This window comes from Haliotis rubra, unplaced genomic scaffold, assembly GCF_003918875.1.
Source record: "Haliotis rubra isolate DU_JTF1 unplaced genomic scaffold, ASM391887v1 Scf13, whole genome shotgun sequence".
Lineage (NCBI taxonomy): Eukaryota > Metazoa > Mollusca > Gastropoda > Lepetellida > Haliotidae > Haliotis > Haliotis rubra.
Genome location: NW_025765225.1, coordinates 1,182,128 through 1,195,651, shown reverse-complemented (window position 1 = coordinate 1,195,651; position 13,524 = coordinate 1,182,128). Strand labels below are relative to the sequence as shown.

At 37.8% G+C, this 13,524-nt stretch overlaps 1 protein-coding gene across 1 annotated transcript; it reads right to left on the bottom strand.

The window, feature by feature from the left end:
• Positions 1 to 3,383: 3,383 nt before the first annotated feature.
• LOC124267095 (pre-mRNA-processing protein 40A-like) lies at positions 3,384 to 10,961 on the bottom strand. The gene is made up of 5 exons (XM_046701934.1): positions 10,668 to 10,961; positions 6,991 to 7,668; positions 6,347 to 6,551; positions 4,629 to 5,618; positions 3,384 to 4,156 (listed from the first exon to the last, which is right to left on the bottom strand). The coding sequence occupies exons 1-5, from the start codon at positions 10,860 to 10,862 to the stop codon at positions 4,116 to 4,118; spliced, it is 2,109 nt and encodes a 702-aa protein (XP_046557890.1). The 5' UTR covers positions 10,863 to 10,961; the 3' UTR covers positions 3,384 to 4,115.
• Between the last annotated feature and the right edge of the window lie 2,563 nt (positions 10,962 to 13,524).

The window sequence follows — 13,524 nt, the reverse complement described above, 5'->3', positions numbered from 1 at the left end:
TGATGTTGCTGGAATATTGCTAAAAGCGGCGTAAAACCAAAACTCAGTCAGTCAGTGACTGGTATGACTCTGTCCTTCACTGGTGCATGTTTGTCTAGCAGCTCAGATAAAACTCTATTGTATAGCAGAACGAGACTCTCAGCAGCAGATGGTGGCTCAAGTAAAAGGTCTGAGTTTAGCAAATTGTCTTTAAAAGTATCCATATCCAGGGAGCGCATGTTCCTACAGCGAGTAATCTTCACATTTGGACTGGGTATTGAGAGGTCCAAGCTCACAAAGATATGGAAATGGTCAGAGAGCTGTAGGTCCTATACAGATACACAACTGACACAGGCGTCTGAAGCAGGGGTAACTATCCAGTCCAGAGTGTGTCCACCTCTGTGGCTTGCCTCTGACGCAAGTTGTACAAGTTGTGGACTTCAAGAAGATTAAGTATTTGTTTAGTGTCATGGTTATCCTTGTTGTCAAAATGGAAATTGAAGTTGCCTACGATGATAAGAGCTACCTCGTCAACCTATCCAGTCTGTGCTGAGACGGTGCCGAGCAGTAACTGCTGCCAATGGTGGCCATGCAAAGTGGACTCAAGTAAACAGAAACACAACAGTAAAGGCTTTGTCTATAGACGTTTGAATTTTCACCTTTTTACCATTAGGATTGCATGAAATAATTGCTCTTAAACTAATGCAAGAAATTCTTCTAAAAAATGGCTTATGCGTTTCTTTTCTTAAGAGTATATTTCTGGGTCACAGTTTCATGTAAAGACCTTCTATAGTTGATAAACAGGGTAAGATGTATATTCTTTTTTCACATTGTACTAGTTCTATATAAAATATATGCTTTGTGCAGAAATGGGGGGGTTATTCATCATTATGACTTTTAGAGCTAAAAATAACTCTTTTATGTAAATTTAAGACTAAAAGCAAACTAAAAAGATCTGGTGACTTACAGCATATGAGAAATATATTCCTTAACCAAATATGCATGGTATTTGATATTGAAACCATTGTTTTGTTCCGGGGTTTTGCAACTTTTTCAGTTCCCAGTTAAATTTTGGTGGCCATCTTGGATTTTGAGCTAAAAATAGCTTTCGCATTAATATTCAGATTGGAACCAAACATTTTTTTAAACTCCTTTAACATATAAACACAAAAGAATATACCATTTGCTTTCATCAAAACACTTTCACAGAATCCCATAAGCTACTTGACTATTTAGGCCAGATTCAATTATATACAGGTCACTGTGGCATTGCTAGTATGTTTCTAACTGCATATGTTTAATATGCACTAACAAAATCATCAACAAATTGCAAGCTTATTACATAATATTGGAATACCTGAATCTGATGTTAGAGAATTGTAACATGCCAATCAGAGTTATCTCCCTTTCAATATGGAACCCTTTCTTGCAACATCATCATTTACATTGACTGCAGCAGGAATTGTAGACTAACAGCTAGTCTCTGAAATGAACATATTTTACAGAAAAAACAGTTCATAATAAAATAAATAAAATACAATAAAAAAGGAGCCCAGAGACTTCCTTCATTTTCCTGAAACTGTGGAAATCTAGACTTGCCACACATTCTACACCTTTATGGGCTACATTGGGTAAATTTTGTTTCAGGGTCTATATGACAGACTACAGGAATAGCATATTTGTAAAATGTTCTGTAGAGCAAGCAATAGTCTGTCATACAGACCTTGAAACAAACATATCCAAGAAAGCCCACGAAAGTCTTCATTATGAAAATGAGTCTCAGGGCTTCTTTTCATTATATTTTTTTAATTTTATTATGAACTGTTTTTTTTCTGTAAAATATGTTCATTTCAGAGACTAGATGTTAGTCTAAGCAAGCAAGTTCTCATTCTATGTAGGCCACTGAGGTTCTAAGATCGGAACCCACTGGGAATTCTGGCACTACAAAGGGACACAACTGATCAGAATGAACTACAGTGCCTGATATATCACTTCCACCCCAATATTTGTTGAAAGCAAAATACAGATAAACAAACACAGATCAAATTTGCGAGAAGATACTTTATTTAGTTATTATTTGTATACTGAAAATGTTCTTTAGCACTAAGAGCTACTAAAAGGTCTAATAGTAAGATATACAGGGTGGACACCTGATGATTTAATAAAGAAGAGACTGGCTTTAGACTTAACATGTAGCCAGTGAGACAATGACACAACAGTTAACAGGTCTTCTAAGCTTCAGTTCCCACACACATCATCTTAATAAAATATCAGTTTACGAGCCAATAGAAATCATATTCAACAAATCACATTCTCACAATATTGGCTTTGTTAAGTATTGTTTTCTACCCATTTACATTACCCATCAAACATTTACTATTTCATGCTTAGATTTTTATGAACCGAAATAACTGAAATGAGAACCTTGCATATTCACTCCACCATTAACTCTTCTACTGATATCAGTGTGAAAATACCACACATGTGTACAACTACATTGTATTTTATATATCACTGTATATGTTGTATAAATAAAGAATCATGAAGTACCTGGTGGTCCATCTTACCCATGCATATGCAAACATATTCTATCACATTTGTCAATGTATCACTACTGTATGGAAGAAAATACTACTCACTATTAGAAAAAATACAAAAGCAACAAAATATATTATGTTTGGGCATTATGAAATCATACAAACAATAACAGGATCAACAGATCAAAAGATAAATATCGATAATAGTAAGTGTATATACATGATGTATGTGAAGTAGTTGTCAGTATAATACTATACAGGATACAACTGGTGAACATGGTATGGATTGGGACAGGTTGTTTGAGGAATAACAATGACAGGCTAGAACATTTTAGACTTGTTAGTAAGCAAAATACATTAAATATGTATGAAAAAAAGATAAACAATTATATCATGAACTAATGTACATAAAATCAGTTCATTTACACAGTAGGTATACCTCTTTGTGTGAAGACAAAAATAAAATTTTGACCATCCTGTCTAAATGAAAAAGGTCTAGATTCTTGGGGCAATCAGGTGCCAGCTTTACAAAATCACATTGTTTTACTTCTTCACAATGTTGATTCAGACCTTTTATGTTGATAAAAGACACCAACACAGAGCAGAAACATTACCTTCATTCCTTGACTGTATGTATACCCCCTATATCCACAACAACATATTAGCATGGCCTTAAATATTTTACATCCTGAACTGCCCACTAACATTAGATTTTGACAAACAGCAATCAAACATGCTTCTTGAATGCTTTACTCACTGTTACCATTAATTTAAAAACCTAAGAGTTTATTTGATATGACTCTCATTGGAGGGCTTGTCAGATTGTCATGCAGAGGTGATGCATCTGAGACAGATCTGACTTTATTGACACTGATCATGTACATGCTGAAGTCAATAGATTAGATTCAGATTCAGTAATCACAAAGTAATGAAGTTTCAAAGCAAACTGGATGTACAATGATTTCTCCTCATCTAATGTATCACAGAATGCGTATAGCAGTGGACTGGAATACAGATCATTGTACAGTTGCATAACAAGACATGGTCACAATCACACAACTTCATGATATGTTAATTTTACCACAGTGAGAACTGCATGCAATAATGAATCTGTGACATCATGCACTGCATGTGATTATCCTGCTATATTTGGCACTACATGCCATACATGCAATGTACATGATTATAATGCCACAATGTGCACTGCATACCACAATTATTTTGAAAAACTGTGCACTGCAAATGATTATTCTGCCACAATTACCACTGCATGTTGTGATTATTTTGTCAATATGACCACTCCATGCCATAATTATCCTGTGACATTGTGCACTGTATGATATGGTTATTTGGCCAGCACCATTCCCAACTGCCTGACATATAATTATTCTGTGATAAAGTGTACTGCAAGCCATAGTTATTCTGTGAAATTGTACATCCCATGACATAATTATTCCTTGACATTCTGGATAAAAATGGCCACACAAGAGTAAGACACCTTTTGCTGTATTAAGATATTATACAGTATCACCTGTCATGAACAACCATAAACATCTTTAGGATTGTTTATATATGCCTTGATGCTGCAACTCTCTTCACTTATCTGTATGTACATCTGTTCGCCCAATGTCCAGGTCTCCCTACAAATATACATTGTTGACATGATTATTTGTATAATATACAATCCCAAAATTCCAACAAACATTATCCAGATATCCTTGTTTTTCAAAACCATTAGCAAAGAAAATTCAATTTACATTGATAAATAACAATCAAACAACACCATTCTTGGCTATTGGCAAAACACACTCCTAGGTTTGTGCAGGGTGAAGTGAATCCTTGGAACAGCTTAAAGAAACATGCACATGATGGAAGCACCTAAAGCTCAATTTTATTATATTTTAAAAAAAGGATGGTATCTAAATACTGGATTTGAAAACACCTGCATCTGAAAGCGGACTATTATATTGCTGCATTTGACTAGTCATATATTTTCGAATGTAAATATTTACCTTCTCAGTTGCTATGAAACATTCATGGAATATTGAACATGACTATCACATACTGTATTATATATATGGTGATCACCATATCAATTCATAAACCACTTACCACACTTATAGCAATTTCCATACCCTCCATAGAAAGACCGTCTGCTTTGGGGACGGGGGTTGATCAGTTGAGTTCTCCTGGGCAACCTGGCCACACCATAGCTGGTTGTACTTCTGGTTGGTCTTGCCCTGCTTGTTGCAGGAATTGATGCTGTAGATGACGTGGAGCCCTGACTAGAGGCTGTACTGGTGGACTGATAACTGCTGTCAAGGTCAGTGAGTTGGCGGGTTCCCCTCCCACCATTGTCCACATCCTCATCATCTGACCTCATGTTTCTCCTCCTGTCATGGCCTTGTCTTCTGTTATTGCTCCTTTCTCTACTCCTGTTCCTATCTCTGTCATGGCTTTGACTATTCCTTCTTCTGGTATGTCTTTCTGTAGCAAGTCTATCATCCTCCAAATCACTGGCTTCACTGCTACTTTCTATTCTAGCTCTCCTTCTCTGTCCCCTGCGCCTTCTGTCTCTCCCATGTGAAGATTCTTCATCATGTGAGTCACTGCTGTCCTCATCACTATGTTCATCTGTGTGTTCTCTCCTCTCCTGTTCCCACCTACTTCTCCTCCTCATCCTCATCCCTTCACTCCTCCTTCGCCTTCTCCAATCCTCTCTTCTCCTAGAACTCATTGAGCTGTCACTATTGCTGTGTCTACCTCGACGATGCTGACGTCTCCTCCTCCTTTCCCGATGCCTCATATCCCTACGTCGTTGCCTTGAGCGAGGACTATGGTCACTGAAATCAGTAGCTGAACTGTCTGTTGAATACAATGAATCACTGTCTCTCCCTCTTATCTCAAAATTTCTATTTCTTGTCCTATATTCATCAGAATAATCTGAGTCTGTGAAAGAGGTAGAAGATGATGCATCATCACTGAGTTGCCAGGCAGGAGAAATATCATCATATTGAGGACGAGTTGGACTTGCAGTTCTTGTTTGTCCCTGTGTAGGACGTCTGTGTTGAGGATTTGCCTCATCAAATTTTGCTTGTTCATCTGAATATAATATACATTTTCATTATTACAATCATTGAAATAATTATGACATGCTCATCGCAACTAATGACATCATGCTCTGTACTCCAAGGGAGTTTATACTTTCTAATACTAACACATTTCCCCAAAGCCTAAAATACTAATGCTTCCAACTACCACACATCACACTCTGTAATGCTTACCAAGCAAGTACTGACCAACACAGTATGGTTTTCAGCTGTACTACCTAAACAGTGTCATGCCAATACTTACCAAACATCACACATTGTGCTGTACAGTCCATTTCTTAACAACATAACATATTATCCTCTATAGTCCTAAAAGTGATAAGCCAATTCTTATCAAACATCCACCCGTGAAGATCCAGGTTAGAATTGGTCTTCACTAACCCATGCTTGTCATAAGAGGTGACAAACGGGATCAGTTGGTCAGACTCACTGACTTGGTTGACACATGTCATCGTATCCCAATAGCATAGATTGATGTTCATGTTGTTGATCACTGGATTGTCTGGTCCAGACTCGATTATTTACAGACCATGGTCATATAGCTGGAATAATGCTGAGTGTGGCGTTAAACAACAAACCAACCAACCTTATCAAACACCGCTTATTTAGCCCTTTAGCACAATGCTGACAAAGTGACATGCCAACACTGGCCAAGCATCAGACATCAACTGTATCACATAAGAAAGTGTATTTCAAGAGAAGACAGAAGCACATGCTTACTTTTGCGCTCTTCTAGAAGAGCTTTCCTGTCTTCCCTCATGTCTTCCCCTAGCTGCTCACACATCTTATCAATGAAGCTATCCAGAACTAAGCTCCTGTTCTTGGATATGATCTTGGTCCTACACATAGGGCAATCTTTGCTTGTCTTCATCCATTGACTGATACAGAGGGCGCAGAATGCGTGGGCACAGTTTAAAGATGTTGCCTACACAGAGAGACAATGACTTTACTTTCAAAACTCCTTGTCGCATAGTGTCAGTACAAAAACATGTCTGTTGAAAACGAGAACTCTAAAGTAAAAGAAAACCATACCTTGTAGAGTTACCATAATTGCAGTAATAAACTTTCAAGGAGTGTTCATCAAAACCATATTCAGAAGTTCAATTTCTTGTACATGATCAAGTAGAAAAAACCCAACTTAGTTTAAATGTTGATGAAATAAAACCTTTGCACATGGTGCACAATTTTGGTAATCCACCATACATCATCTTATCATCTTATTAATATGATATCCATGTATTCTTATACACATTCTATCGCTTCATACTGAACAAAAGCCCAGCAGTATGTAATCATAAGAAAAAAGATATATCATAAGGACTTTTTGGATTATTACATTTGCTATGCTATTCGGTCTTGGTTACCTGTACAAAGAGCTCATTACAGATGCTGCACTGAAGTTCACTGTCCAGGGTATTCTTCACTAGCTCCAGGGACTGTTTTTGCTTCTGCAGCTCCTCCTCCATGTCCTTGCCAGAGTTCCTGTTCCCAGATGTCCCGGACATTGCCCCAGAACCTCCTGGAACATTCATGGAAATTTCTGCACCACCCCCAGACTGTGAACATGTGTCTGCTTCTTTGGTAATAGTAGTAATACCTGGATCTACAACTTGTATATCACAATTCTTGTCAAAAATGTCTTTTTCAGAATTTTGTTGACTTCTTTTGGTATTTGTCTCTGATGTTGATGTCTTTTCATTCTGATGGATCTTTTTCTGCTGTTGCCCCATACTGCCTGATGCATTACTATGGGATGAACTTGGTTTACACTGCACATTTTTTGGACTGCATGGCTTTGTTTTCACCCCGGATGTTGATGGTGGAGATGGTTGTTTTGAGTTTGGTGTACTAGTTTTAGACAATGAAGTAATAGTGCTTGAAGGTGAAAATTGTTTAGTCACTGTGTTTGCTTGTTGATAAGATGGTCCTTGCTGACCATGCATTACACCCACAGCTCTTTTCTCATACTGTGGATTGAGATTAAATGAGTCCTTTGGGAAATGACTCTCGGACCATGCAGATGCTGAGTTTGTTTGCGGCACCTGGAATGAATCCATGATCACAATCAGACATGTAACTTTCTTATATAAAATATACTCTGTAAAAGAGAAACGCAGAAGTAGAACAATAGGAATTGTAAACCAAACGTCAATGTGTTCTTTAATCTGATTGGTTGAAAAACGTGATCAAATGGTATTCGATTCCCGGAAATTCGCTGCGTATTAATACATACAAACATCGCTCACACCATTGTATTGTTACGTCGTCAGCTGTGATGACGTCATTAAAATCATATTGTGACGTAAAGTCCGAATGACGTCACAAATGAGCAGTTCCAGATGCTACCATTGGAGACAGCCGAAACGGCCGGCTGATGACATTTCACTGCTGTACCCGTACTCGATGTAAATGAGTGCAGACACAAAAGCGTGTGTGGACCTTTTGGTTTACTTTTGTGTTTACAATGTCGATAAACATCATTTTGAGTATTTGAAGCACGGGAATATTCCATTTGAAACCTCCGGCTGACGCCGTCGGTTCCAAATGAAATCCCGTGCTTCAAATACTCAATAACACCCGGAAATTGGCCAACACATGATGTTTATCTCCTAAATATCTGATGGAGTTTTGTTGCTACAAAATCATACAAAATGAATACAAAGTTAATCATGTCTGCCTGCATGCATTAGTGATTTGTGTGGGCAGAATGAAGTATGGCTAAAAAATACTGAAAAAGTGGGGGAAACGGAAAACTGCAACTATGTGGGAGCGTAGTGGTCAAACACACCACCATGATATTCATGCAGCATGAATTGTTGGGCTATGAAAACGATGGGTACTAAATTGTCTTTAAATAAAACATGCTGCATCTGTAGTCAGGTTTTTCCAGGTATCGCCAAGCACCATTACAAGACTATTGAACCTTCATTAGACGCGGTGTCACAAGTCAGCTGAGGATGGGTTCATACAGGTTCGTCACTTTAATGTAATTGATGCACCACAATGAACTCTACATCCACAGCAATACGTGTACTATGATTGTGTCAGATTTCAGCCCTGACAGTGAGGAACCGTCCATGCACTGCAGGTATTTAACCATGCAACCAGTTTGAGAATAATTTAACAGCACGTCACCCTCAAGATCTTGAGCTCTAAACCCCATCAAACATTTATGGAATGTTCTTTATCAACATCTGTGATCACGTCAGCACACAGAACCTCCAAAAGTTTGCATAATCACCGCAGGAAGAGTAGGTAAATATTCCCCAGGCCACAATTCATAATCTGATGGGTTCCATGGGGCCACCATGCCTAGCATTTCCACACTTTCATGGAAGCCATACAAGATACAGAGATGCCAACTAATTTAGCCCAATTAGTATTTTGGCCAAAAACTGATTAAAAATTTTGTATATGTTGGCCAAAATTAGTATTAACTTTTCCAAAGAATTTTCATATTAAATTAAAAAATATATATATATATAGTCTAAGACCTTGTTATTAATGTTATACTTAACTAAATCAGTAGTACGTATCCACATATAGCTTGATACTGAATATAATGTGATCGAAATTTATTGTGTATGGTACGTATGCTATTTAATAACTTAATCTAATGTATTTTTTTTTAAATCGTATATTTTTACTGCTATCGTAGTCGCGTATTTTGTGTTGTTTTTTCATAACGAATACAATAAAATCGTATGGGTTGGCATCTCGGGATCTAGTAAATGGGCCGAAGGACAAAAGGGCCGAGAAGTGCCAAGTCAAATGGGCAATGGAAAAAGTCAAATGGGCCATGACCAAATGTCAAAAGGGCCTTATTCTTAGTCATATGGGCCGAACAAACAAAGTTTACAAATGTTTTTCATTTTTTATTGACATATATAGCATTAAAACATAATATCATAACAATAATGAAATGATAATTGCCAAGCATGTCTTTGCATTTAATGGCAATACTTATACAGTAGTTGGCCATAAGCGAGTCATCATTAGTCAAATTTCCATAGACTTACATGGAATAATTTTCCGTAAATTGAGAAGTCATTTTATTTTAATATTTTGCAAACATCTTGGAAAACATCTTCAGCTACGTGTACATGAATTTCTTTAATCTTTCCGTTGATTAGTTATCGAATGGCTCCTGATTAAGCACCATAAGTACAACTTAATTTTAATCTATCCCATAGACAGCCATGTTAAACCTGATTGGTATGTCTAATATATGTTGTTTAAATAGTTGCAGTTTTCTTAATAATCATCGGAAAATTGAATGAAAAATATGTGTATGTAGCTGAGATGATTTCCCAGCTGGTAGATAAGTATTGAAAGCAATTCGACCGAAACTAAATTATGAAAATTATTCTTGCAAGAATTAATAAATTAACTACTATTTTACTATGTAGTTTATTCATATTTTTCGGCCCTTTTTTTTACTTTTGATTTCGGACCATTTGACTTTTTGCCTTGGCCCATTTGACTTTTTTTCCATCCCTTTTGTCCTTTGGCCCATTTGACTACAACCCGGCATCTCTGCATGATATTTGGAAAATTGTCACATAGTTGCATGCTGCTAAATATTAATAGCATCAAATATGGCAAATGAGCATTCTGTATTCTGTGGAAGCAGATTACATTAGACACACAGACAAAAGATTGGGCTAGCAGAAACCAAAGACTTTGACACAGACTGTTATTGAAACTCTAAGCCAATACTGAAAACAACTGACTGAATTTATTACTTGTAATGTGGTTGACGTACAAGTGTCCAAATGTTTTGTTGCTGGTTCTATCATTATATTGATACGTGATTGTTCAGGACATCATTTTGTATGCATCAGCTGTGACTCGATAATATAATTTGACCCCACCGAGGGTACGGTCTGACCCTAAATACTATAAATAGTCACATTTTCATTTTCATTTACAGCAACAGCTTGAGACTCGTCTGACGATGTACAGTTGTTTTATACTATACAAAATATTCCTCCATAGTCAAAGAGGTTGTGAATTATGTTGAATGGCACAAATATCATACTTTGTTGCTTCGCTGTCGGTCAGTCTGGGAGCTGTGCGAATGTGACGCGTCGAGCTGAAGCTGTTCTTCAACATCAGCGAGACTTTGTGACAAGAGCCAGTCATCATCGTCGTCCTCAGCAAAGAACACTTGCTCTGCATGATCTACTGCTTGTGCCAGTATATCGTCGTCATCATCGCCCCACGGGTCATCCATAATCGTGTGACGTTTCTTAGAGTCTGTCTGAATGAACACCTGTGTCAAATGATGAAACGAACGCAGGACGTAAACAAATGGATTACCTCCCGTGAAGTAAACACAGAGTTACCTTTCCTTAGATCACTCGGCTCCACTCGGCCAATTCCGTTCCCTCCACGGGACTGATTGTAAACGAAGTGTCCTTTTGCTAAAAATCACTGCAGCTTACAACGCAAAAACTAGCTTTATTACGGAAGCGCTGAAGGGACATAAGTAGGAGAATTTCATTTTTGTTATATCATGCACACGAGATACTAAAATGTGCGCACGATATAATATAGTGTGCGCACACTATGTAACAAAGTGTGCGCACGATATAATATAGTGTGCGCACGTTACATTGGCGGATCCAGGGGGGGAGTGTGTGTTCGAACCCCCCCCAAACCCCCTTTCAAAATTCCTGGATCCGCCCATGCGATATAATATAGTGTGCCCACGATATGTTATATCGTGCGCACGAAATAAATATAGACAGGATTTTAAATTAAATCATATATAGTGCGCATGAGATACTAAATTGTGCACACGATGTAATATAGTGTGCGCACGAAATACTATGCCGTGCGCATGAAAAGATGTGACACCTGTTTCGTGTCTCGTGTGCACGATATATCATTTTTAAATTCCTGTCTCTTCATTATGTGCGCTCGATATAACATATCGTGCGCACACTATATTATATCGTTCGCAAACTACTATGTTACATCGTGCGCATACTATATTACATCGTGCGCTCCTTTTAGTATCTCGTGTGCACGATATAAAAAATAAAATTCTTCTACTCATGTCCCTTCATCGCTTCTGTACTTTATACATGTATATGAAGGCAATATATTTCTATAAGAATTAACTTCACTATTTTTCGTGTTATTTCTTTAAAACATATATGTTTTACGCATTGTGGATTGGAAAAGGCAAAACGTGAGCACTCATTACAACTCAGTGTATGACAAAAGTGGTTTGATGTCAGTTCCTTTCAAACAGTGAGTGAGTGAGATTTACGACCTTTTTAGCAATATTCCAGCTATATCACGACGGGTGACACCAAAGTGAGTGAGTTAAGTTTTACGCAACACTAAGCAATATTCCAGCTATATGGCGGCTGTCTGTAAATAATCGAATCTGGACCAGACAATCAAGTGATCAAAATCATTAACATCGATCTACGCAATTGGGATACGATGACATGTGTCAACTAAGTCAGCGAGCCTGACCACCCGATCCCGTTAGATGCCTCTTACTACAAGCATGGGTTACTGAAGACCAATTCTAACCTGGATCTTCACAGGTCAGACACCAGAAATAGGTTAACAAAAATAACTTCACGGACGTCTTACTAAACCGTAACATAAAACTGTCATGCTCGTTTTGCATTGATGTCTGCAGTTGGGTGAGTTGGGGTTGGGTGTGTGTCATTTTTTCAGATTAAGAGGTACCAGGTTTTCTCTCCAAATGTACTTTCCAACCAAATTCTTTTCACTCACCTTAATGGTCAAATTACGCTTACTACTTTGTTTGTTTTTTGTTGATGGTGGTCTAATAGTTAAATAGTGCACACCCTTACACCCTTAAAAGAATTACGTTAGACACTGAAACATCATAAAAGAATAGGATGTTATGAATGAATGAATGTTGGAAATGTATAATGAATGAATGTTGGAAAAGTAATAGTGCTAAGGGACAGTTCATAATTTTAAAGGGGTGATGACAGTGTACGAAATAGCCACTGGCTCGCTAGCCCGTGGCTAATTAAAAAAATCCAGTAGGGCCAGTAAATCTCCACAGTCACTGGCCCGACTGGATAGTGAATTTTCATGGGGTCATTTGTAAAGATATCGCTCTCTCCGACTTGTTAAGTTATAGTACACTTTTAAATCATGCAAGATTATGGCCTGATAAAAATGTCCATCATAATAGCAGCTTAATGATGAAACCCGTGTCATGCAGACACTATTTTATTTCAGGCATAGCTATCTCGATTGGCTAGCAAAATTTGGAAATTGGTTCACTTACTTTATGCATAAATTTTAGACTTGATCATTCACATTATCAACTACAACAGTATACTGTGATCATGATAAAAGAAAATATACTAAATGGGTACGAATCATCTAAATTGGGGTACGCGTTGACCATAAAAAAGTACGAACACTCCCAAACAGGTACGAATATCAAGATAATTTTAGGTGCGAGTAGGTCATTATCATGGAGGATCATTTTTACACCAACCAAAATGTGTGTTTGCTGCTTGTCAACGTCAAAATCAGCAATAATCCAGCTACTCCCTGGCAGCCAGTAAATATTTAAGTTTGGACCAGACAAACCAGAGGTTGATATCCCACATCGTCAAGGCGCGATTATACTATCGAGCACGAGACATGCTTTTGAGTCAAATCCCATTTTACGTGTGTGTATAATACAGTGGGGCAGCATAGCGGTCAGAGTGATCACTCGTCACATCAAAGACGTTCGATCCCCACATGGGTCAGGTGTGTGATCTTAGCGTTAAGGTTATTGTAGCTGCGATACGTTAACATAGGATTAGGGCAGTATTAGCACTAAGGTTGTTCTGTACAACGGCACACTGACAGACAAATAGTTGGAAACACGAGGACAAGTT